Source organism: Triturus cristatus, chromosome 8, assembly GCF_964204655.1.
Source record: "Triturus cristatus chromosome 8, aTriCri1.1, whole genome shotgun sequence".
Taxonomy (NCBI): Eukaryota; Metazoa; Chordata; class Amphibia; order Caudata; family Salamandridae; genus Triturus; species Triturus cristatus.
Window position 1 is genome coordinate 1,059,706,309 of NC_140591.1, and position 25,519 is coordinate 1,059,731,827.

At 45.2% G+C, this 25,519-nt stretch overlaps 1 protein-coding gene across 4 annotated transcripts in view; it reads right to left on the bottom strand.

Annotated features, from left to right (window-relative positions):
• Positions 1-25,519, bottom strand: part of SLC67A2 (solute carrier family 67 member 2) — a 114,826-nt gene that overhangs the window by 18,068 nt on the left and 71,239 nt on the right. For 2 of the 4 annotated variants that reach the window (XM_085622599.1, XM_085622600.1), the window contains exon 5: positions 20,843-21,052. In XM_085622599.1, coding sequence (XP_085478725.1) covers positions 20,843-21,052 — 210 coding nt within the window. Of the gene's footprint in view, positions 1-13,524; positions 17,230-20,842; positions 21,053-25,519 lie in introns of those variants that run through there. The other 2 variants (XR_014967833.1, XM_085622601.1) reach the window with 2 other exon arrangements.

Here is a 25,519-nt window from a genome sequence, read left to right on the forward strand (position 1 = left end):
AATGTGGATATGACTCGCTACTTGCTTTTATGCCACCATTTATACCAAAACATTTTTCAAATCGGGAATAGAAATCACTAGTGTCTTCATCTTGCTTTTGTTTACAGGCTGAGATTGCACCCCAGTCCTCCTTTTTCGTAGTTAATAAACGTGGCAGTACCTGCACTAGTAATCCTGGTAGTGCTGTAGTCTTTTCCCCAAGCCCTGCTCCTGCAGCTCGGGCCTTTTCTTCGTTTTCTAGTGCTGTCCAATCTATCTTTTGGTCTCCCACCTCCCATTCCTTTCTCTTCCTGTCTGAGCGCTTTTTCTGTACGTCTATATGATTCTTTACGCCATAATTCAATGGCATCTTTCTGTGACTGTCTGGCTTTCTTTTTCCATAATTCTTCTTCTACTCTCATGATGCAGTCTGCATCCCAGGTCCCCGCTGCGGGCCACCTCTGACTTTCTGGCAACTCTTTGGTGTAGTCCACCCATAAATCAAGAAATAACACGGCATCTAGGCCATGCTTATGATACATAAAGTATCCTGGAGTGTCCCTCGGTGGAATGGGAACAGCTTCTTCGAGTACCCCTTTCCTAGTTTTGATCTGTCTTAATTTCGAAAAGAACGGCATTTTTAGATCTGGTTACTTAATCTTAAACACACTTAATACAAATAAACACAATAATGAACAGTCATTCACACCACAATGTATAGAACGTATTAAAACATTTAACATTTACCATTTAACGAATAATGATGACTAATAGGAAACTAGTTACTGACATAATACTGACACTAGGTAATACTTATTTATATGCAAGACATACTAGATATACTGCTAAACAGTACAGATACACTGCTGAAACAGTGCAGACCGGACTTGTGTACCCAAACCCGTCTTGACCGGCACAGACTATGTGCACGTTTAAATGCCTCCCCGGCAATGGTACTCACCGGGTAGCTCGGAACGGAAGGCCTCGGAACTGAACTGAAACTGGACCGGACTGGACTCGACTCGACTGGACTCGGAACTTCGGAACCTGGTGGGCCTCTGTATACCTCGGATCTTGCTCTCTCAGCTAGGCTCTGGTCGGGATACTTCGCACTTCTCACCGCCTCGTCTGGGTGTTGATCGCAGCCTCAGTCACCCCCGCTTGGCCGGAGGGAGATACAGGAAATCCTGCAGGTACGCGTTTTTGTCCGTTCAGCTGTGGCAGGAGACCGGGCCTGCAACGCACCTCCGGCGCGTGAGATGAGAAAGTGTCCCTGTTCGGGCGCCAATTTATGTGGTAAATATTTCATTACCGGTACTATTTTTTATGCGGTAAAATCTAGTAAGAATAACTCAGTAAAATATAAGAGGCAGAATCCGTGGTATTAGAGGTTCTAAAAGGCTTTATTCCTTTACAAAGGAAATACAATTCGAATTGCAGGCTTCAAATTCCATCACCACGAAAGTTCAGGAAGGAAGGCAATACATTATTGACAGGTAATCACTTTTATAAGAAATGCATTATAGTGAAACAGATGCAGGAGGCGTAACAGTTGATAAGAGAGATAAAATATGCATACGTAACCAAAAAGGCGGACATATAGGCGTAACTTAGAAAACGTCATTATACATGATGTCACAAGTGGGTGGATCCATAAGAGAATCCTGCAATGTCAGCAGAAATATTTGGCAGAGATGCGCGCGCAGCCGCATGACGTGTGATTGACGTGCAACTAGAGGGTGGAGGGGACTTGACATTTAGCTCTACACGTGGAGACAGAAGTCTGAGGGGTCATGTCAACCTAATCCCAAATCATATCTAATATCTTATGTTTAAAGAACTGTATTATCCAAAAGGAAAGGTCTCTCGGACGGAATCTATTCTATACTGACCGTTAGTGCGTGTACGAGCGTCTAAGTGTCTACATGAGATGCGAGGGGGCAGGAATCTTCCATGGTAACAGGGGCTATGAATTACTTGCACGAGGACAGTGAGGCCTGGCCCCTTGCACGGTAGCTGGAGGAATGTTTACCTAAACTACTAGACAGGAATGTGTCAGATGAGGAGCGGAGCAGATAATCTTGAAGGTGAAATACAGTTTTTGGCAGGCAACAGGCTGGATCAGGCACCGTTAGCCGCGCAGGGAGTAGGACAAAGTTCATGGATAAAGATGCAGGCTCGGGCTGGAGCTTCCAGAGGCAGAAAGCAGGAAAGGCTTGATGGCAGAATTCAGGGCCTACTCGCCTGAATCTGTAAAATGTGGAAAGTGAACCACATAAAGTCGGTGGCCTTCCATACTTAGGAATGGAATATCTGACCCATTCATGGTGGATCTGAAAGAGGACATGTTGACGGTGGACGCACATGTATTTGCGTCTTCAAAACTGGAACTGGAGGGAACATACATTTACTTATAGCATGCACATGGTGCCGTTGGGGTCTACGATAGGGGACATAACTGATCACAAAATTCATATTTCCTCAAGCTCATCTGCCCTTGGGATGGGATGGGCATCAGTCCTAGTGGCTGCATTGAGACCCATGGTATCCACACAAAACCTCATCGCTCTCTTGTAATCTTTGGTGTGAGGTTTAGGTAACAGGACTACTAGACTAGCCCAAGGGCTATCTGAGGGTTCAATGATTTCCAAATCCAACATCTTTTGGACTTCTGACATGGTCAGGTTGCCTGCAGATCTTATTCTTCACAGGCAGACTGTCACCAGTGTCCACTTCACGAGTGCACCAGGTGGTCTGACTTGGAGTCAGAGAAAACATATGTCTGTACTGTACCATCAGGGTTCTGAGAAAGCAGGTCAGGGAGTGGGTCACTCTCTTCCTCCTGTCCTTCACCAGTAGCCATGAGCAAGCCCATGTCTGCCCTGTCAACATATGGTTTAAGTCTGTTGACATGGACTACCCTGTGGGGACTCCTAGGGGTTCCAAAGTCTACCAAGTAGGTGACCTCCCCTTTCTGTTCAACAATTGTATGTAGGCTACTCCATTTGTCCTGGAGGGCTGCTGGGGCCAAAGGCTCCAACACCCACACCTTCTGTCCTGGCTGGTAAACAGTCAGTACAGTATTTTGGTCATGCCAGGCTTTTTGTAATTCCTGGCTAGCCTCAAGGTTTTTAGTTGCCTTTTTCAAGTACTCAGCCATCTTGCGGCAGAGACCAAGTACATAGTCCAATTTGTCCTGTTTAGGGGGTTTGAGAGGTAACTCCCATCCCTCCTTCACCAGACACAAAGGACCCCTAACAGGATAGCCAAACAAAAGTTCAAAAGGGCTGTAACCAACCCCCTTTTGTGGCACCTCCCTGTAGGCAAACAAAAGGCAGGGCAAAAGGATGTCCCATCTCCGCTTAAGCTTCTCTGGGAGACCTTTGATCATGCCCTAAGGTTTTGTTGAATCTTTCAACTAAACCATTGCATTGTGGGTGATCGGGTGTTGCGAACTTGTAGTTCACTCCACACTCCTTTCACATTGCAGTTAAGTAACTTGACATAAAGTCTGCATCTCTGTCAGATACTACCTCCTTAGGAAAGCCCACTCTTGAGAATACAACCAAGAGAGCTCTTGCCACCACAGGTGCTGTATTGGTTCTAAGTGGGATTGCTTCTGGGTACCTAGTGGCATGGTCCACCACCACCAGGATAAATCTCTTCCCAGATGCAGTTTGAGGATCCATGGGACTAACAATGTCAATCCCAACCCTCTCATAGGGTACCCCCACCACAGGTAGTGGTATCAGGGGGGCTTTGTGGTTCCACCTGCCTTGCCACTGGCTTGGCAGGTCACACAGGAGCGACAAAACTCCTTAGTGTCTTCAGACATGTGGGGCCAGTGAAAGTGAGGGACAATTCTGTCCCAAGTCTTGTTCTGGCCCAGGTGTCCTGCTAAAGGAATATCATGGACTAGTGTCAATAGGAAGCCCCTAAACTTCAGAGGTATAACCAACCTCCTGGATGCACCAGGCTTGGGGTCTCTACTCTGAGTAAAGGAGTCCATTGTCCCAATATATCTTATGGGTGCCACTAGCATTCCCAGCAGCCTCATCAGCAGCTTGCTTTCTGAGGGGTTCATGAGAGGGGCAGGTTTTCTGCTCCTGACCCAGATCTTCCCTGGAGGAGCCCCCTGTCCCCAAGAACTCAACCTGGTCAGGTTCAAGCTCCTCTGGGACAGTTCCTTCTTAAGGCTCAAGATCATCTCCCTGAGGAGGCTGATCTGTACTGGAAGGCACTGCCTTAACCCTACTGCTCCTCCTCTTGGGAGGCACCTGGTCCATTATTCCAGAATCCAGGGCCTGTCCAGCTTTAGACATTTTGGCCTGTGAACTAGTCACAGCAAAGACAAGAGCAGGGATCCCTAACATTTCTGCATGTGTCCTGAGCTCCACTTCAGCCCAAGCTGAAGTTTCTAGATCATTGCCAAGCAAGCACTGTACTGGTACCTGCACTTACCACAACCTTCTTAAGGCCAGTTACCCCTCTCCAGGAGAAGTTAACAACTGCCAGAGAATGGTCTGTTCTGACATTGCTAGCATTGGTCACTTGGTACATTTCACCAAGTATAATCTGCCCAGGATCCACAAGATCTTTTGTCACCATTGTGACACTTGCTCCTGTGTCCCTGAATGCCAAAGCCTCTTTTCCATTCATCAAAGGCTGCTGTCTGTATTTGCCCAAGTTACTGGGACTCACAAAGGAGGACATATCCATGCCTCCCTCACAGACTAGGACAGCCTGAGTTGGAACTCTGACTAGGCCAGAGTCCATCTCAGAACCCAGGGGCAACCCTACTACACCCTTATTCTGAACATTACCACCACCAATTGTAGCTGTACTAGGGGAAACAGATGTCTTAGGGGCAATGGTGGCTGGAGTTGATTCTTTGGACTTGGTGCAGTCACTGGTCCAGTGAGTTTTCTGCTTACAGATTTTGAACCATGGTTTCTTTTGGCCTTTTCCCTTGTTAGACTGTGAATCCCCACCTGAAGCAGATTTTTGAGGCACTTGTGAAGGCTTCTGGTCTTTACCTTTCTCCCCACCCTTGTCAGAGTTTTTAGGATCTTGCTTCTTGGATTCACCACCTTGGTTCTGTACCTTATGCCTCACTCTGGTTCTGACCCACGTGTCTGCCTTCTTCCCAGGTACACCACAGATTGGATCCTGAGGTACCCTTTTGAGTCCCTAGTATATGGTATACTATGTACCCAGGGCCTAGGTACCCCAGAGGCCTACCAGGGGCTGAAGCATGTCACCCTGGAAAGCCACCCAAAATGACACCACAGGTCTGCTACTGCAGCCTAGGTAAGGTGGCGCATGCACCCCGTACTGAGGTATAGGTTCACTATACCTCACCTATCACTGCACATACAAACGTATCAGTCACTACTATGGCAGGACTTAACAATCCTGAAGGCAGAGTGCTTGGTTATATGTGAGAGGGTGCCCAGGCATGAGCTGAGCCCCTCTGCAGCCTTCGGAATCTCTTCTCCGGGGTTGTCAGTGGTACAACCTGACCATATACTCTTAAGTGCATTATATCTTAAACGGTTAATGCTAACTTTGGACTGGCTGCACGGAAACATGTCGTGTTTGGTGTCAAACACCTTGGAATCATACCCCCACATCATATCTTGATATGAGGATATGATCCCACCCTTCTAGAGGGAGAGACATGACAGTAGTGGTATTCCCGGTATAAATCTAATAGAGCCCTGGCATTACAAAATGGATACTGCAACCACAGACGCGGGTCTGGCCTCCTGCTGCTGACCGAAACTCCAGCAGGGGAGGCCTGGACAATAGGTTTCCTGTCACAGGGATGTGTAACCACCTCCCAGACAGGATGATGTGTATTGGGGATGGGTGGGAGCACTCTCAGAGTGCTTTGAAGTCCTGCACTGGGGGCACATTTGGTGTCCCTGTGCATAATCCAGCTCTAACTGGTTCAGGGGCTTCTAGCCCCTGTTCTGGCATGAAACTGGACAAAGGAAATGGGTGTAGCCACCCCTCTTTCCAAACCCTCCCATAGGTGGGTCCCCAGAGCTAGTGCAACCCTTCCTTAGGCATAAGTAAGGAACCTCTGTAACCAGAACTTTAGATATCCCAGGACGAAACTCTGAAGCTAAATCCTGGAACTTCGATGCTCTACTAACGAATAAAGGACTGAAGAAATCTCCCTTGGGTTAAAGGAGTGAAGCTCCTGCCGGACTCCGAAGTATTTGCAGCCCAGGAAGAGGATTTCCAGACATCTCAGAGGCTGACCCGAGTCCCCAGCAAAGCTGAAACCCGCAGCCCTCGTGAGTAGCGAGGAACCGGGACTCCTGGTCACAATACACTTTTGCAAGTGCATTGACTTCTCGACGTTTCTTGAACTCGTGCTTGGGGTTACTTGTAGCCCCCACCTCGAGCAGAGAATCCACCGAAGATAGTCAGCCTAGTCACCCCGAGTCACCCGTGAGCCGCCATTTTGTGTTTCCTCTCGTGGTCCCTTCACGATCCCTGGTCCGTCGACTGGTGGGTCCCTGAGGTGGTAACTTTGAATTTCCTTGGGTTTCCCTGGTTGCTCCAGATGTGCCCTGACTCCCAACCAAGTGGTGAGTCCCTCAGACCTTGCTGGTCTGCACCGAAGCATCTTTCTCCTTTCTGCGTGGGTTGCTGTTGCCAAGGCTTGTTGTGTCCAATCCGGGCACCGACGCTGCAGCACTCGACATTCTTCGTGGGACAGCTCGAATCCAGCTCCTGGTTGTCCTCGACGCCTCCTGGTCCTCGTGGCTGAAGAGTCAAGCTTCACCTTCTTCTTCTGATCCGCCCATCACCTTCCTGGTCACTGGCAAGTGACCCAGACTCTGCACCCTCTGCTTTTAGGTTCTTCTCGACTTCGATCCAGCCTTGGATCTCTTCGGACACTTCGCATCTTCCCGGCAGCAGCACTTCTTTGCCAGCTCCCATTGAAAACGACGACGCAACCCGACACCATTTGACGCCTATGCACCCGGCTTCCCAGGGTGAGGTAACAGGAGTACTCCGGTGCTCCCGTGGGTGTTGACCTTAGAACTTCCTAAGTCCCAAAGGGTTTGGTCCTGACTCGTTTCTAAGTGTCCCTAATCTTTAAAAATCTAACCGCGACTTTACCCACAGAAGCTAACAGGAGCTTGCGGCTGTGTTCTCACACTGCACACGGCCCGTGGGTCCCCTCTGTCACTACCTTGGGTGGTTCCTTGGGGTCCCAGCGATTCTACAGGCTCTAGGCCTTGTGTCTAGTTAAGTCGTGGTTCTTATACCACTATTATAGTATTTGGTTTGGCTCACCCCTAGGGCCTGACGTGTATTTGTGCTATATTACTGTTGTATTTGAAGTGTAACTTATGTGTTTTGACCTCTACTCTCATAAAGAGACTAGGAGGGTGTGTTTAGAAATAAATACATATATTTTATATATATACCTGGTGTGGTTGTCTTTCATTTAGCCACTCAAGAGATTATAGACTGGTAAAACAAGCTGCTTTACATTCCTTCAAGACTTAGCCTGAAGGTTGCTCTCCATGGCTACCACTAGGATAGCTTTCAATAAAGGTTGTCTTTAAACTATAACCAATAAGGGGTTGTTTGGACTGGTACAGGGTGCCCACTATAATTAGTGGACAGCACTTAACAGGCCAACTTCTCACATATACTAAGGGACGATTCATGCCGGGCAAGAGGTTTATTTAGCCAGGTCAAAGTGACAGTGTAAACAGCACATACAGGCTCTGCAATGGCAGGCCTGCACCATGGTTAGAGGGATACTTAAGTGGGTGGCACAATGAGTGCTGCAGTTCCCCCAGAAGCATTTAATTTATGGGCCCTGGGAATATGTAGTGCACTTTACTAGGGACTTATAAGTAAATTAAATATGTCAATTGGATATGAGCCAATATTACCATGTTTTAGAGAGCACTTTAGCACTGGTAAGCAGTGGCAAAACGCTCAGAATTCTAAGGCCAACAAAATCAAGGTCAGAAAAAGTAGGAGGAAGGCCAAAAGTTTGGGGGTGACCCTGCTCAGAGGACCATTATCCAACATGAGGGTAGCTGTGTCGACCCTTAGACCCTGTCCCATTCCATTCCATGGGTATTTAGAAAAAAATTAATTTATTTTCCCCGGGTGACCAAACTTCCTAGGCTTTTTTGTTATGGCCTGGTATGCCAATTTCAAAATATATGGACTCGATTTGCTCTTGATGGCCATTCCTACCAACCAAGAACATTTTCTTCATGTTTCTTGGGCAATAACTACACTTATTTTGCTGGGAGCTGAGCTTTTAAGTGCTCCCCTCGTCAGACCGGTCCTCTTCTTGGTTCCCTGTGCTCTTCTCCTGCTGGTGGGGCTATGTTGTGTAGCCCCTCTGCTCCCAGCCAGAAAAAACACCCTCGTTTCCTGCTCTCCACAGATTCTAGAGCCTCCTGGATTGTTGAAAATCACCTGTGGGTTAGTGGAGTCCATAATCTGCTCACAGATGTGTCAAAGGTAACCACCAAGGGTTTGTCGTAGGTCCATCTCCTCAACTGTTCTGCAGGAGGCATATGGGGACCAGCATGAGTAGCCTTGGTGACAACCATTCATGTCCTGTGGTTGAGCTGAACGTAAAGTCCTTCATTACATCCTTGCAGCGGTATCAGGTGGTGTTTCCTTCCACCTGGGCATCCTTTTGCCATTGTCATTCCCAGATCCAGAGTCTTCTCAACTGTCTCTCCCTTGTGAAAGGCTTTAAAGTGGGGTTGTAAAGTTCTAGAAGTCAGGCACACCTGGCCAATCATAAGGTGCCATATCGTCCCTCCACCAATGTCCCAACCCTCCTGCACAGCATACTGGGACAAACTTATATGGTGATTTCAAGTTGTCAATAGAAGAGCTCTGTCTCAGATGACACAGCTGTCTGATTGCTTCCCGTTAAAAGGTTAGTCCTTTCTGTGTTGGTTCCAGAGGTCTGGCCCTTCTCCTCCTTTTCTGCGGGCTCGGCTGTCCAACCCGTTGGGTACTCTGAAAAGCTAATTAACAGATAAAGATTTCTTCCCCACTCCTTTATTTCTCAGAAACTCGGTCAAACACATCAAACACAGGTAATTGCTGCATTGTAGGGGCATACCTTTGATCCCTCTACTGGGGAGCAGAGTACATTACTTGGCCCAGTAGTGGGTACAACGGCCATGAATCTGATTCTAAGCTGAGAGAGGGAAATATAACAAATCTTAAAGTGTAATAAGGTGTGTATGTGGGATGTTTTCGAATTGTAATTGCACATTATAGGTCTGTGTTTACCCACAGATTGGCACCTTGCAGGACGATGCAGGTTCAAGTGGAGCAAAACTGTACATTTGGGCAGATTTCACCTATAATGTGTACACAGTGTAAGCACCACAGATCTTCAGTAGGCACCACAGTCCTATCCTATGAATGACCACTAATATTAGAAGGCCCAACCCAGGTCAGCTCCAAGTCTTAAAGAGACAGCTCTGTGATACTGGGCTGCTTTTCATGGGAACAGTCCAGCCCAAACTTCCAAGCAAGGTCCTTCCTGGACAGGAAACAAGCATTCGGAAACTGGTATTGGGGTATCAACCCTCATCAGCCACACTAGCTTGAATTCACTGGCACAATGAGTGAGGGACCCATGCTTGGGCATACCCTTTCCACTTAGGGTTACAAATGCTGCACAAACAAATGGATGGAATGCTAGACAAATCAAACATTCACCCCCAATCAAGAGATCTGGGTTAAATTGATTGCTATTTTGCGCACCATGCCACCAGAGTTTGGACCCGGCCATATTCAAATCAGTCTTGACCCTGCTCCTCATGGGAAAAGTCCAGCCCGAACTGCCAAGCCAGGTCCTCCCTGGACCGGAAACAAGCATCCTGAGACCGGTTTCAGGGTATCGCCCCATATCAGCCAGGCTAGCTTGAACCCACTGGCACAGCAAGAAAGGGACCCACATCTGGGCATAACCATCCCACTTAGTGGAAAAATGAAGCGCAAACAAATGATGGTACGGAATGCTGAACAAATCAAACATTCACTCCCAGTCAAGAGATCTGGGTTAAATCGATTGTTCTTTTGTTCACCATGCCACCCCAGTTTGAACCCAGCCATTTGCATATCAGTCTTGATCCTGCTCCTCATGGGAACAGTCAAGCCCGATGTGCCAAGCCAGGTCTTCCCTGGAACAGAAACAAGAATCTAGGAATTGGTTTCAGGATATCACCCCTCATCAGCCTGGCTAGTTTTAATCCCCTTGCACAGCAAGCAAATGACCCAAGTCTGGGCATACTCATCTCACTTTCAGAGATCTCTTGGGAAACAGGATTACTGACCACTTCGCTACAAATGAGCATACAGCCTCCCACATAAACGTCAAATGGGATGTCTTTAAGGCTATGATAAGAGGGCACTGTCTTGAGCAATCAGTAGGAGTGGAGCTCACCCTTCATGCCGAGTTGACCACTCTAGAGGTAGAGATCCGATGCCTGGAGACTAGCCCCAAATAGCCTGGAGGCCATGCAGCGCCTCTGGGGAGAGCGCAAGAAGCATGCTGTGGGTATTGGTGAGGTTCCACTCCCTGCATTGAGGGGAACACATTGAGACCGCATACTTGGAGGGAGGGCGTACAGGTAGATTAATGGCTTGACTGATCTGCCAAACAGGATAAGGGAAACCCCATTCCCAAATTGTTAGGTCAACAGGAGACATGATCTACTTTCAAACCGTATCCATGAAGCCTTTATGAGCCACTACCGGCTGCTATACGATGCTGGGGACCCCATTGCTGCTGGTCATTTGAGCACCTTTCTTGACAGGGTGCTGTTGTGGCAGTTTCCGAAGTGGAGCCAGAGATCAGGGAGGCATTCAAAGGCATAGATTTTACCACACTTACGCCCCTCTAGCTGAAATGTATGCAGGCAATTTGGCAAGCGGTCACCAGCTGGCCACGACCAGAGAGGTTTGGATTGTCTCAGTCCCTAAGCCCTTAAGCGACACCACTAATGTGACTGTGTACAGTCCCCTCTCTATGCTGAGCTTGGACTATAAGATTCTAAGTAAAATCATGCTGGATTGGCTGCAGCCCCATTTGGCTGAGCTGGTTCATGAAGTCCAAATTAGCATTATCCAAAAGCGCAACACACCCCAAAGCATCCAACGCTTACATCAAGTGCTAGAGTGTCTGAGGCTTGGATTCCCCTCATAGGCATATGGAAGGCATTCAATACCCTCACATGGGACTATTTGAGGGTGGTTATCACTAGAATGTCTTTGGAAGAAGGGTGGAAAAAAATAGGTGGAGTGATTGTATAGCGGTGCAAAGGTTCAGAAGCATTTTTGACCCCTATGAGGTGTGCCCGGGCACGAGTCAGGAGTGCCCCTTCTCTCCCATGCTTTTTACACATGCAAGCAAGCCATTTCCCTGCCTCCTGAGACTGGACGGCCGTGGCATGTGTATCCTGCTGTGAAATGGGGGCATATTTGCTCCCAAAACTCGTTGACATGTTAATCTTTTTGAAAAAAAAACGAACGGGAATCCTATGGAGTGTTAGGTTATTGGATAACTTTGGGCTGGTTTCCAGGCTTCGCACGAACTGAAGTAAATCCTGTGCCTTCCCAGTTTCTCTGGACTGCATGTGTGCCCTGGGATCGCCGGGAACCCTGGGCCTGCAGTGGGAACCCAGAACCCTTAAGTACCTGGCGTTCAGAATAAACCACTCTGACGCCGACCTACGGGAGGGCAATCTTGGCGGTGTAGTGAAGTTATCAGGGGCAGTGTTGCATTCTGGCCATCATTGCAACTCCCCTTCATAGCCCAAATAGCACTATTCGGACGGTGATCCTGCCAAGAGTGCTTTACAACTTTTAAGACTGCCAATTTGGTATCTGGGAGCCTGGTTCCAATCCTTGAACATATTGCTTAGGGAGCTAATTTGGGATGGCTAGCATGCAACAGTATCAGTGCGCACACTTAAGAGACCCACGTCCTGTGTGGCCTAGGAATCCCGAATTAGGAATAGTAGTATCCTGCAGTGCAGCTACAGTGGATCGTCTATTGGCTGGCGGGGCTTCCACAGGATGAGCTGGGAGAGTTTGGAGACCCAAGCAGGCAAAGCATGTTAGCGAGGTGTTAAGCTCGACTCACCTTATAGACCATGCCTTCTTTGCACCACACTCTGCTGCTGGAGAGGGGCGTGCCGATGGAACTACCCAGTTCTCCCCTGGTTGGACTGCCAATAGTCATAGGTGGTTACTTCAGTGCTCAGTGCATGGTGCCTTCGACAGTGATGGGGGTGGGGTGGAGATGTTAGGGGAATGCTAGTTGGATGGTACTTTTCGCACTCTAGACGGCCTGATGGCTGAGGATAGCCTACGTGGGGTAAAGTTTCTGACCTATGGTGCACTGACTGGTGTCCTGCGCCACTTCCTGGAACCAGGACCTTCAGTTCACGACCTACTACAATCCCTACTTAACTCTGGCGAGGGCAGACACTTGGTCTCCTGGTTGCATAAAAATGTATTGCAAACAGGGACAGATGCCCTTCCAGCCTTAAGGGCTAGGTGGGAAGGCTTTCTTGGTAGATCCTAAACACAGGGAAGTAGTGTTATCAGACACTACAATATGCCTATACCTACACACGTAATATGAGATTCAAGTATACAAAATTCAACTACCTACACTGTACATATCTCATACCGCACAAATTGAATGTCATGATACATACCTCGGAGCAGAGCAGCCCCAGATACGCCCTTACAAAGGCTGGTTTCTTCCACATGGTGTGAAGCTGTTGAATAATTTATCACTTTTCGTACAAGTTTATAAGTGACCTGGAGCTTATGCTTAGTCACCGCCAACTTCACAAAGTGGAAATATACCTTCTGGGGCTGTTTACTCGGAAATCCGATAAAAAAGTGTTGAATAGGCAACTGGACACTGCCCGCCACTGCAAATTGCCACATGGCTCCCACACAGTCAGTATAGGTTGGAAGTGAGTAAATGGGCTGCCCCCAAGGAGCACAGAGGGGTACGAAAACGATCAATTGAGGACTTATGGGCTGAAGTAGCTTCCTTTAATATGACCCTTGATTACTGGTGTAACATCCTCAGGCCGAGAACTCCCCTGCAGGCCTAGTATTGGCTCGGTGCGCTACGCCATACCCTGATCCACTCTTGCCGTGGCCCTGCCCTGTGATCACTGAAATGAAATACCCAGAATGATTCCATGCCTGAGGCTGGTCCCGATGAATGTTTGCGGTCTCCCCTGCCTCCCCTTCCACTCCAAATTGGGGACACCTCAGCAGCCAACTACAATTCCTGGTCCCTTTCTGTCTTGTTTTTCCATCTGTTCGTTGGATGTTGTATTTTGGTTGAAACTAATTTCTTATGTGTTGATCGGTGTCATTATCCTATACACATACATCTCTAACACAGATGATTTCCTGATTACCAACATGGTGCAATACAAGCAGCGAACGCAGTAACCTATGAAGAAAAAATGAAAATGTCGAGAATTAATCATATTGTGATAGTAAGATGTATGCACTTATTACACTAATACTACTGTCAGAGCAACCATGTTCATGAGGCTGGTAATTTATACATGTATACCTGTGATTATTTGACACCAATAAAGAAACTTAATAAGCCATAAAAAGAGTTCAGTTGTGCCAAAAGGTGACTCTTCCTTGGAAGTAGGGTCTTTTCTCCTCTTCCTTTTCTGGTAAGAATAGAGAGAACTTCTAGTTACTGTGTTTGTGTTTCTGCAGTCCTTATATTGACTGTGGGCTTCCATGCAGGTGCAAGTGAACACCATCAATAGGAGTTGCCTGCAGAGCTTAAGCAAGGCCTTTTGGATTTTTCCCTGCAGAGAGCTGCAGGTGAAGTGCCACTGGTCCTTAACCATATTAGGGGCCCAATGTACCCAAATAATTATGGCTATATTTTACAGGACAATGGCTGCTGCGAGGCTCAGGGGAGGCGTCCCCCTGGGGTGTAGTTGTCATTAGTGCGCAGGTGCAGTGGCACCAGATCCCAGAAGTGCTTCGGCCCAATTTATCCAAATTATGGATGTATTTTCCATCCAGTCAGTGGACTAGGGAAAGAGTGGCCCATTTACCTCTCTTTCACCCAGCCTGAGGAATCTACTGCTATACCACTAACTCGTCTGAGCCTCACAGCCATGATCCAGTGCTGCGAGGATTGGGAGGATCCTCCCTGGGTTCATAGCAATGGTCCAGTGTTGTGAGACTAGTGATGCTGGGTGGTTGGGTAAAGGCTGGGTAAAGGATTCTCTGTAAACTTAGATGTTTGTCCTGCATCCTGCAGTGACTTCCGGCAGGTCGCCACATGTCACATGTTCAACATTTTTTGAACGCAAAAAGACTAATGCAGGCATGCAGGTTAATGCATAGAGGACATAAACTAAACAGGTCAGCTGGAAAACCTTAACAACCTAGCCCAGTTGGATGTCCCAACATGACGCAGAGATGCAAGGGGCCAGCATTTGTTAACGTGGTATCTGGGAGGAGGGACATGTTGCAGAGGAGGCTATCTACACAGGCCACTTTAGTAAAATGCTTACTTTTAGAGATGCTAAAAAGGTGCAATGTAAAATATGAGCGTGAAGTTGCCCTAAATGTGCCGGCAACCGCCCTAAAACTATTACTAGAAGATAATTGAGAGTCTGCCCAAGAGAAATGGCAGCAAGGAAAAAAAGGCCCACATACAACATAATTTGCCCAAGATCAAACAATCTGGTCAAGAAGGACAACCACGATTGCTACATAGGACTGCTTGTTTCAAGATGCATAACTTTCCCACTATACAACATGCGTTATCTGTTAAAGAGAAGAGAGTTCTGATTTAGGAGACTGTAATAGGGGGGAAACCCCCAAAATGAACTCCGTTTTTTTCAATCACTAACATCTTCTTGGTGAAACCACAAGCATGGTAAGCGTCTTGCGAAGTGATAATGAAAAGTGTGCTACTATACAGGGGAGTGAGCCATAGGAAAAGAGCGGCTAGGAGTGGATCTCGTTATTCACTTCTGGTAGGAAGATCCTTCGCCTACCTTGCCACCAAGACCTGGAACACCCTGCTACCCACCTCAGGCAATCCGCTTTGTTGATCCAATTCAGGAAGGACATCAAGACCTTGCTCTTCGAATGAACCTCCACACCTAAACGGATCAGCAACCCCCCTCCCCCCCAGTGCATTGAGAACCTCACGGGTGAGCATCCGCGCTATATAAGGTTCTGATTGATTCTTGTAATCAAATGCTCCCTGCCAGGGCCCAGCGCTGCGAGTCCCAGAGAGGAAGGGCCCTCCCCTCAACCTTGCAGCATGGGATCATGGTTGAAAGCCCCAGGCGAAGGTCTTTTGCGTCTCATAGATATGGTCAAATGGTGCAAGGCTCAAAAGACATATCCTGGCCGCATAGGAATGGAAAAGGGATGTGTAGCCAGGAGAAACCCGTTCTTACCTTGTACCTCAAAAAGCGTAGGCTAAGCACTGCAAGACCCAGAGAATGAGGCTTTAGTTTTGCTTTGACTACTTCTGAAGAGGAAAGATTATTTTTTCCAGTCACTTTCCTATCTGCTAACCGGTGCTGAGGCACCGCGATCCCTGTCCACCTATGCAAAAAGTCCCTCCAATAGTTTGTTGCAGAGTGACTTTTCAGATTGAACATAGCCATATGCATTCAATAATGATCTCCTTTGTTTGTGTGAAGAAGTAACTAATCATTCATTTCAAGCTAAAGGGCAACACACTGCTTGAAATAACTGATTGAAATTGCACACTATATAACTTATTGCATCCAGTATATGAGGGTGAAATTTCCAATCTTTCAGTTTCCTGTTTTCTTGATGTACTTATCCTTCACTTTTACACTTTTGTTGCACACTGCTCTGGAGATAACACAGATTTTATATTGTGCTATATGTATTTCTACACTGCAGTTACGCAAAGCTTGTTCATGCTAAAGCAGTAACATAACTAAACTGAAAAGAGAGAATAATTGAAGCTATTGAGTAAAAATCCAGGTTGTATGGCATTCTAAAATTGAACTAAAATAGGTTCTGAGTGGGTGGCAGCTGGGAAAGAGTTCCATGGAAGGATATCGTCCCCATATCCGTATGTAACATTTCTTCTGGCATAGTAAAAAATAACTGATTCGGGGAGTACAAGGTTTAATTTGGCTAAAAAAGTAAATATTTTTAAGTTCAAAAGGTTGGACAGTGATGATGTAACATTTCAGATATAATCATACAGCCTTTGAAGGCAACTATAGATTGAATGGTAGCCAGTGCAGGGATTTTAAGAGTGATGATATCCTTCCATGTATTGAAATGCCGAATAGGAGGAGGGCAGCAGCTTTTTTCTAATAAGTTAAAGTTGATAGAGGAGTTTTTCATGGATGACTAAATAAATGACCTTAAGTTTATCCAATCTAGATTGAATGAAGACACTGACTACTTTTATATGTCAGTTGCTGAGGATGTAAGGTAAACGTTTGTTCAAGAACTTGAGTTAGCCAAAGCACATGCTGGATACTTCTGTCTGGAGTGATGGATTAGAGATGGATAACCAGAAAGTAATGTTCCGAGGCCAATAACTAAATCAATTTCCCTTGAAGGATATCAATGCCCTGTTTCTAAACACTCTACATAGATGATAGCTGTAGCTAAGAGGAACTTTGCATCTGTGTATTGGAATGGGCCTCATGGTGGATTATAAATCAACAATGACTGGAACAGCAGACAAAATCAAAAACCTCAGAGGAAAATACGCTTAAACAAATCAAGTGGATCTTATTTTGTGATCAGTACTCAAAAGCTATTGTACCATTTCGACAGACACCTTACTAAAGATAATGTACACCACCATTTTGAAATGTGTATCACTCAGATCGATTAGGTTAGTACTCTACAGTAGCTGGCAGCCCATACATTGCAAATAACACTGACATTGGCAGTTTATATTGTGCACAAAGGCACAGACACAAAAGAACACATCTTCAGGCATCAGGGCACACAGACTAAGGCACAAATGCACATATAGAATAGACCAGTGGTTTGATGCACATGACAGTGGGTCTGTGGTCACTTCCTTCTCCTATTCTTTCTTGCTTTTCTTATTTCCACTCTTCTTTACTCTTTAACTTCCAATGTTTGCAAGCTGCTACTTTCTTCAGGGAGTTGAGATGTAATGTGCGACGGTAGCTGAGATTAAAAAAAAAAAAAAGACAAAAGGTGTTTATGGAAGACTACTAAGGCACCAAGTTTATCCGCTGCCCAGATGCTGATAAATGTCATGCCACTATCTTTTTAATGTCTCCTGCTGGTTCTGAATCATGATAATAGTTGCCCAAATGACAGAATCTAAGTAGGAGCTAAGAGTTCAGACCCTGGTCTGGTGGAAGAGTAACAATACCCAAACGAGCTCATAAATATCAATGTAAGCCTTTATACACCACTGTGATGAGTTAAAGTTCCACACATTATCAGGTTAACCAGCACTATTGTAAAATAATCTTCGAATGCAAGCTTGTTTGCTGCAGATGCAACATGCGGAATTATTAATATTTGGGCAAGGTCTGGAACAAAGGAGCAAGTGTTTCTAATTGGTATTCTTTGACACAAGAGCCTTCCTCTTGAAGCTATAAGGGGTCTGAGAGAAGACCATATTAGACCACCTCTTGAAGTTTCCACCCTGAACCCTATCAAAAAATGAAAACCTTCTCAAGCTTCACAAACTCAAATCAAAGACAGCAATGCTGTATTCCCCCATAGAGCAGGTACAGATGAGCAAATGAAAGTTTACTCACACAAAATTGATACAGCAAGACAACAGGAGAGATAGATTTCTTCATCCATATGGAATTGGTATAGTTCAATATATATCAGTTCAAGTTTCATCACACACATACAGCTGTAGCACCTGCTACAGCAGTAAAAACTTTCTTTCACAAATAGAGTATACCACAGACAGGAGCAATGTAAGCTTTTTCCACCCACGAGACTGGTAGAGAACATACATTAGCCTCAGAAGCAGTACAGGTTCTTCACAAGTAGACGCACTGAAAGCTTCCCTGGAGACAGCAAGAACGCAAGCTTCAAGATCAAATGGAGACTCAGTTCTATGGTGTGTTTCCACTCGGTCTATAGCCCGGTCAGGATAGGCAGTTAAATTCCAAGTGTTATTATTTGTAATGTACCCCAATGTGGGCTTGGTTAGTCACCTAACCTTTCACCGACATTTACTGTACCATTGTGCTGACCTTTTACCTAGTTAGGTGGTGCATAAATGTTGTGTGGTTTTCTCCAAAAACTAGCCTCATTTATTATGCATGAGGATTCTCAGAATCACAGCAGGACTACCATCTTCTGCATAATAACTATGTATAAGGGTCATCCCTTACGTCATCCTTGGCCGAAATGACACAGCAAGGTAGAACCCCTGAGGGTAGCTTTTGGGTATATAAACACCATATCTTTGCTGGGTCAGACAGAGGAGAAAGACTTCCATGCTGACACACAAACGCAAGACGCTGAGGTTACTGCATGCAAACATCCCAGCACACCGTGGTCTGACATCCCTCGTGGGGTGTCCATCTCGAGACCAAGATGGGGTCCTTTATTCTCTCACACCAGGTAATGGGGTTGGTTCGGTCCTAGGGGGATTCTTGGCTACACACATACATACATGCTAGGTACATCTAGTTAGGGTCTGCATCGTAGGAGTACGCATTATTATTGTCATGTATTTATATGCCTGCATGTATTCATTGTTTTAGCACTATGGTAGAAATCTACCATCCATTTACTCTGTTGGTGCTTATAATCGTTTATATTTGTTTCTGACTTATGGTTGTTGCAGCACACATATTTCACAGTAGAATGAAGATGGTTCAATAAACGCTTATTGAAAACGTCCCCACTGTTTATTCTGTGTATCTCTCTGAGATAAAGTGAGCACGAGTGACTGAGCGAAAAGTAATGTAATGTTTCCACGATCCCTGAGGGGACAGATTGTCATGTTCGATAGTTAACCTAAACTATTTTCTCCTTCGAAAGAGGAGTTCATAGTGGGACTGACTGTGAGCTAGCTGGTATACAGGGGGTGTCTTGAATCAGTCTGGAAACCACTCCCACAGTTTATGTTGTCTAAACGTGCAGGTCCTATATGGATTTATGGGAACTATACGACACAAGGGACCTAGCCTGGTGCAGGTGCCAAGAACAGGCACAAACTCTGCTGCCTGACACTTCTCAGAAGCTCAGGATCAGTGACATGGGTTTGCGGTGGAATGGAAAAGCCCCCTTCTCTGCAAGCCTATTGTTCAACCAATTGTTCACACCTTTGCTGCTCCAAACACTAAACCAAGAATTGGTCATCACTGGTGATGAACATATGCATGTATTACATACTTGCATGGTTGGAAGAAGCTCCTTTATAGCACCCAATCACAGAAAATAGGACCAAAAGCACAACCTTGCATCCTGATGTAATAATTTTTTGGGGTGGGGAAGGGGGGGGGGGGGGAGGACAACGACACACATGTAACAGGGTCTCTAATAAATTTTTAGCAGATCAGCCTTTGAGCTGGGAAACACTCCGTCCTCGCCATATGTGATGTGATCCATGTTCTCCTGAGGGGAAGGCTGGTCACAGGTGTGGCTGTTTAAGGCCCCATGGAAGAGAATTGCTTTTAGGGCTGCCTTGAAGCCAATGAGGCTGGACATCCCCCTTGAGTACAGGACCAAGGAGTTCAATCGTCGGAGACCCTGTCATTTGCAGGTTGCATTCAAATTACTTAAGTTTGATGCTGGTTGTATTCTACCTACTAGGAGCCATGTAATGCTCATCTATATAGAGGAGAATTATGAAAAATCAAACTATTCAAAAGAATGGATCTCATTTATGAACTTTCAGATCAAGATGGATTTGTTGGTTTGAAGCGCAATCACAGTAATCATGTAATGTAAATTCTACACACTCTGACCTAATCAGTATTATACACACTTTAATGCAAAGGAAAATAATGGAAGTAGTCATACAAATTGCCTGGCAGGAATGCTCTGAAGATGCAGTGTACCTACTCCTGTAGCTTCAAGCATCATATACTTGAAAAACTGGATGAGGTCCAAAGAAAACTTTTCAACCTCTAAATTGGAAATTAACTCTTTTTTAATTTCATTATTCTGAAAAATAGCTCAAATATTTTCATACATGCATTTGACAATTGGAATAAAGCATTGCCGCCAGGATATTAAATGTCTTCAAAATTGAATCCTTTTAGGGATCATGATAGTTATGCATCCAGTTTGGATAGCGAGGTTGATGACGCTCAACATTCCTAATGTTCTGGTTTAGCGGGCATGATATCTACTTTGTAGGTTAAGCTCTGGTCTGATGAGTAAGGAAAGCACAAGTACATATAATTATCTTTAAACAATGAGAAACAACGTAAAGCTGATCTATACAATACTGCACAAACTATCTGCTAATTTGCTGAAACAGAACTCAATATTAACATCATACTCTATGAAATGGAACACCTACTGTTTGGTGCTGGTCTGGGATGCCTTAATGTGCTAAATTCCACTGCTATTGTGTGGTAGCTAACAATGTAATTTGTATCTCACACAACAGACCAATTTTATTCAAGGATGTTTCTAACAGCAAACCATTCACCTATCAACTCTAATTTCACAGTATATTCATAAGACAGAAAATGTAAACAACAAGATGGTGGCTGTTCCAAACACAATAACAAAACCTACCTGCAAAAATAGCTACACCATGTGGTAATGAGAATAATGCAGAGCTTACCTGCATTCAAAACGAATATGGAAGCACAGAGGAAGGAAGTAAGGTAAAAACCGCCCTCTAGTTCTGTAAGGTAGCCGCCAACCACTGGTCCAAGTATGAAGCCCATACCGGAGGCTGAATTAAATTTTCCAATCACAAGGGGCCGATCCCTCTCGGTGACGAGATCAGAGAGAAGCGCTTTAGAGATGGAAATTGAGTGTTTGAAAATACCTGCAAACAAACAAAACAGCCCGAGACAGAGCTTTATTAGGATTTTTCAAATAGGAAAAAAAAGAAAAAAAACACAGTGCCCCAGCGTGTTTGTTATGGTGTGTACGTGTCTGGAAGGCCTACTCCCAAAGGCATTTTAGAGCTCTATAGTATTACTCTTTTACAAACTCTTACCTGCCTTTGCTTTTTTGGCCCTGAAACATAAAAAACATAGGAAAACTCAGCGACTATTTGTGCATAATTAGTAGAATCAGAATGGACTTTGCCCTCCTTGCACTCTTACCAATAGGGAGTTGGATATTTCGGGGCCAATTAACGAAGGCATGCAGGAGTACGTTCCAGTCCTACTTCCCATAGTCCTAAATGCTTTTGTGAAAGCTACGCATGATCTTGACAAAGAATATGCGTTCATTATTTAAATGCAGGTACATGCCGGCACACCCTCTTAGAACTATGCCAACAGGTAGAGGGAAGACATGTATCTAAATCTATTATTACACATAACATTACAAATATAGTTTATGTAAACCTTCACGTACATCGTATAGATAGAATGAAGCACAGTGTATACATATTGTACATGTATGAGGAGTGGTTGTGAACTTGTAGACACGAAAAGAATAAATGGGGGCTATAACACCCACTCATGACACTGGTTTTCCACAATGCAATACAAACCAGGGAATGAGTATCTACTATATGGTAATTTCTATAGGGGTCTACTTTGCACAATTTGCACATTGTCGTTGAATTGAACTGATAAGAGGTCAAGAGACAAGCCCAGCTAGTCGGTTCGTGAAACAGCTATTTCAATTTTACTACATTTTAAAACCTTGGGTGAAGTCTCTAATTTTGCACAAAGGGGAACGAAACATATGGCAGTTTACATACGCACTCAGCTGATAAATATTTGTTTTTAACCTTTTATTATTAGCAAGCAATGCATGCTTGGAAACGTTAATGGGCCACTGTTTACTTTTTTATCCTCAACATTGTTTTATTTACTTTTTATCATGTATGTTGTTGCAACGGTTTTAATCAAGCAAATAAACTTAATTACTTACTATAGGGGCTTCACTATGCTATGCCTGACAGTTATATCACTCTGAAGCAGACACATCTTTCTCAGGATGTTTGGAGAGGATGGAGGTTTGTTCTGCATTTTATTATTGACTCATGATGGTGATTTCACTGTGATGCAACAACCAGACATGCAGCTCAGTTGATAGGTGAATCCACAGATTAGTTACATACATGCAGACATTGGCCTCTGGAGACAGGGTCCACTTGAGGACCTGGATTGGAAACCCTAGGGTGTTGGTTTGTGTGACCCTGTGCAAACTAACAGGCATCGCTGATCTTGAACAGTACAAGCCCCCTTGCCCCACATTCTGGGATCAAGACACCTAAAGCGGAAGATGATAAATGTATGCCCTATGGTGCCTCAGGACAGTATGTGAGCTCCGTTTTATCTCTCTTAAGGTACAGTGATTGGCTGTATGAAGTGGGTGCGGAGATGGGGAGAGAGGCCATATGCAAAATGCTCTGAAAATAGATTAACGTTTCTCTACAATTCGTACCTTCCTACAAACAACCGGTCCAGCACATGCAGCATCCAGACTTTACCATGACGCACAAATAGGGTGGCCCCGATATGTGGAATGGCTCATGAATGGGGTGGGATCAAGAACCAGACACTTCACTCACTGATAAACAATGGATATAATGCTGTAAACAAACAGGAATTATAACAGCCTGCAGCCGTCTACGCATCATACATTTTAAATGTACACATCGGGTATATCACACACTGGCGAGGTTATACAGGTATAAATTAAGACCACATGATCGATGCGGCAGATGCAAACAAGAGGAGGCGTGTGTTTTTTGCACCAAGTGTGGTAATGCGAGGCAATACACAGACTCTGGGTAGAGGTAGAGACCCCTATTCCGCTTTCCCCGGTCATAATGCTTTTTTGGGATACACCGAAGAACTACAGGGCATGCACAGGGGATTCATTTCACTGGGGTTACTCCTAGCAAAAAGGAAGGTGGCATGCAGGTGGAGCAGGGGACGAGCTCCCAATTTCACAGAATGGCTGAATTACCTTATATATTGCAAGGACCAGCTCACAACATATGCAGAGCTACTGCCAGTGTCCTCCCTCGTAAGGGACATCTAGGACCCCCAGTTGGCCTATCTATGAGAATACCCAGACTGATGTTTACATAGACAGTCTGCAGAAACCCGGTGATTGCACCCACAGTAAACAGCTGTAAGGACGCAAAGACGCTGCCTATAGCACACATACTCCAGACACATGACAAACACGTCCACACAATGCTCCGAACCCATGCTTCGTTGCTCCATACTGAACAAGAACACGCGTAAAGCGTGATGGATTCATTTAAAAAAATCACACCGTAAATATCCAAAGGCCACTATTTTAAAATATTATGTGCGCAAATGTAACAGTTAAGCCACTGTGTCTACAATACTGTAACTTTGTTGCGAAAAATCAACAAAGAAGGGAAAAAAGCGTTACTCTACAATCACATTTCCTGACATTTCACTAACATACATTCGCACCTTACATCAACAGTTATGTAGGGAAGAGTACTGTGACATCTTCCGGTCACTGTGATGTCGTTGTCCAAGTGAACACGCAAGTGCTATGTGTGTTGTTGTATTCAACAAGCAGCCACTTCCCTCCTGGATCCACAGGAATCAATTGATGTGCAACCAGCGACAAATGCCATATGCAGCATTAATGTGCCTTCCCAGGAACCGTGGTGGAAACATGTCTACAGTGGCCCTGGCATCGGACATCTTGTACACTGATGCAGTGCTAGTGGTGTCGACTGGAATAATGGTGTGGTACTTTTGGGGTGTCTGAAGCGTGCCAATGGCTCTGGATTCTTCCACTGCCATATCCATTTTGCAGAGCTATTTTTGATTTTGATTTCTGGGTCCCTCCTCCATTTATTTCCACATTTCCAGGTTGGTAGACCTTTGAGGAATATTATCATGACGATTACGGAAAAGGAAGTCAGGCTACCACTGCACGTATGTTTTCTAAACGTGGCTTTGTGGATAGCCATTTACTGTACACTGCAAATGCACACTTAAAACCCTTCTTCACACCTTTGTGAACGTTTTTTTTTAGCTGTACCCAGGGTGTGTTAGTTGCACTATTACTTCCTCTCTCGATCGATAAAGCAACTGCGCCGGTACTCACAAAGACCATTTAGAGAAATTTGATATGACAATGCATAGATTTAATCCAATGGCTATGGTTCTGGTTACAGACATTTGGTCCTAAGTTCACCACATCCAAATGGCATATACCGTATATGCAGATGCCTGAAAATGATGCGGATAAGGAGAATAAGCCCCATGACACTATACCTCTAATACGCAATGGCTGCTCAACAAAGACTAACAATGGAAATAAAGAGCATATTCCATTAAACTCAGAAATCTCAGATATACATATCTACATGGCAGTATATCCAGGCCTTATCTCCGAAGAGAAATTTAGGCATTCTGATTACCTCCCAAATTTCGAATAAAAAACAAAAAAGGCACCAATTCCACTTGGTGATCCACATTCCTTAAATTTTAAACGTTAACTCTTCTAAATTGTATGTGAGCTCCTGATCATGCCAGGATTTCAAACTGAGATCTGCATTGAAGTTCTGGGCAATCTTCATGACTTGTTATGTTTTCTGTAGGAATCTGGCTTGGACAACCCTTATGGTCTTACAGGGCTTAAATTAATAATACCAAATGCTTTCTTTTGTGGTAGTGTGGGCGAGCAGTTTAGGCTTATCAGAGGCTAGTGTTAATGGCTTTGGTGAGCACACACAGTCAAATGAGACATGCACTCATGAATAAACTCGAAACCAATTTAGAAATATAAGAAGTATTTTTATATTTACTTTACACCAAGAGCTTTGTAACCGTTTAAGTATTTTTCGGAATTTTTTGTAGGCAAGTAAAAATGTCCTTTAAATGCACTTTTACGCTGTAATGCTTACCTACAGAGAAAAAAACATATACTGCATACAGGTGACTCTCAGGGGTGCCTTTTAGGACTTAAGGGGCTAGGAGGTCAAGGTCCAAATTATCAGCAGCAATTTGAGTTTCCAGATGCAGAGGTGCTGGATGGGTTCATTGCCTTGCGTGCTACACCTCAGACAAGGGGGGTGCCACCAAACAGACTGCAGAGGAGAACTTGAGGACTAGATCGGGAGCTCCCAAAAGGGAGCTCGGTTTATGGGGGTCCTGGGAGAAGGGGAGCACTATCTATTGCTGTGGACCTGGGCCCGGGAACTTGGGTGCAGAGGGTTTTGGTCGGCTGATGCCCATGCGTCAAAGGCACCCACGGTTCTCGGTTAGACCTGAAAGAAGGGCAAATCAGGACCGCTGGGCAACTCTAGGTGCTGGCCACTGAGATGTTGCTT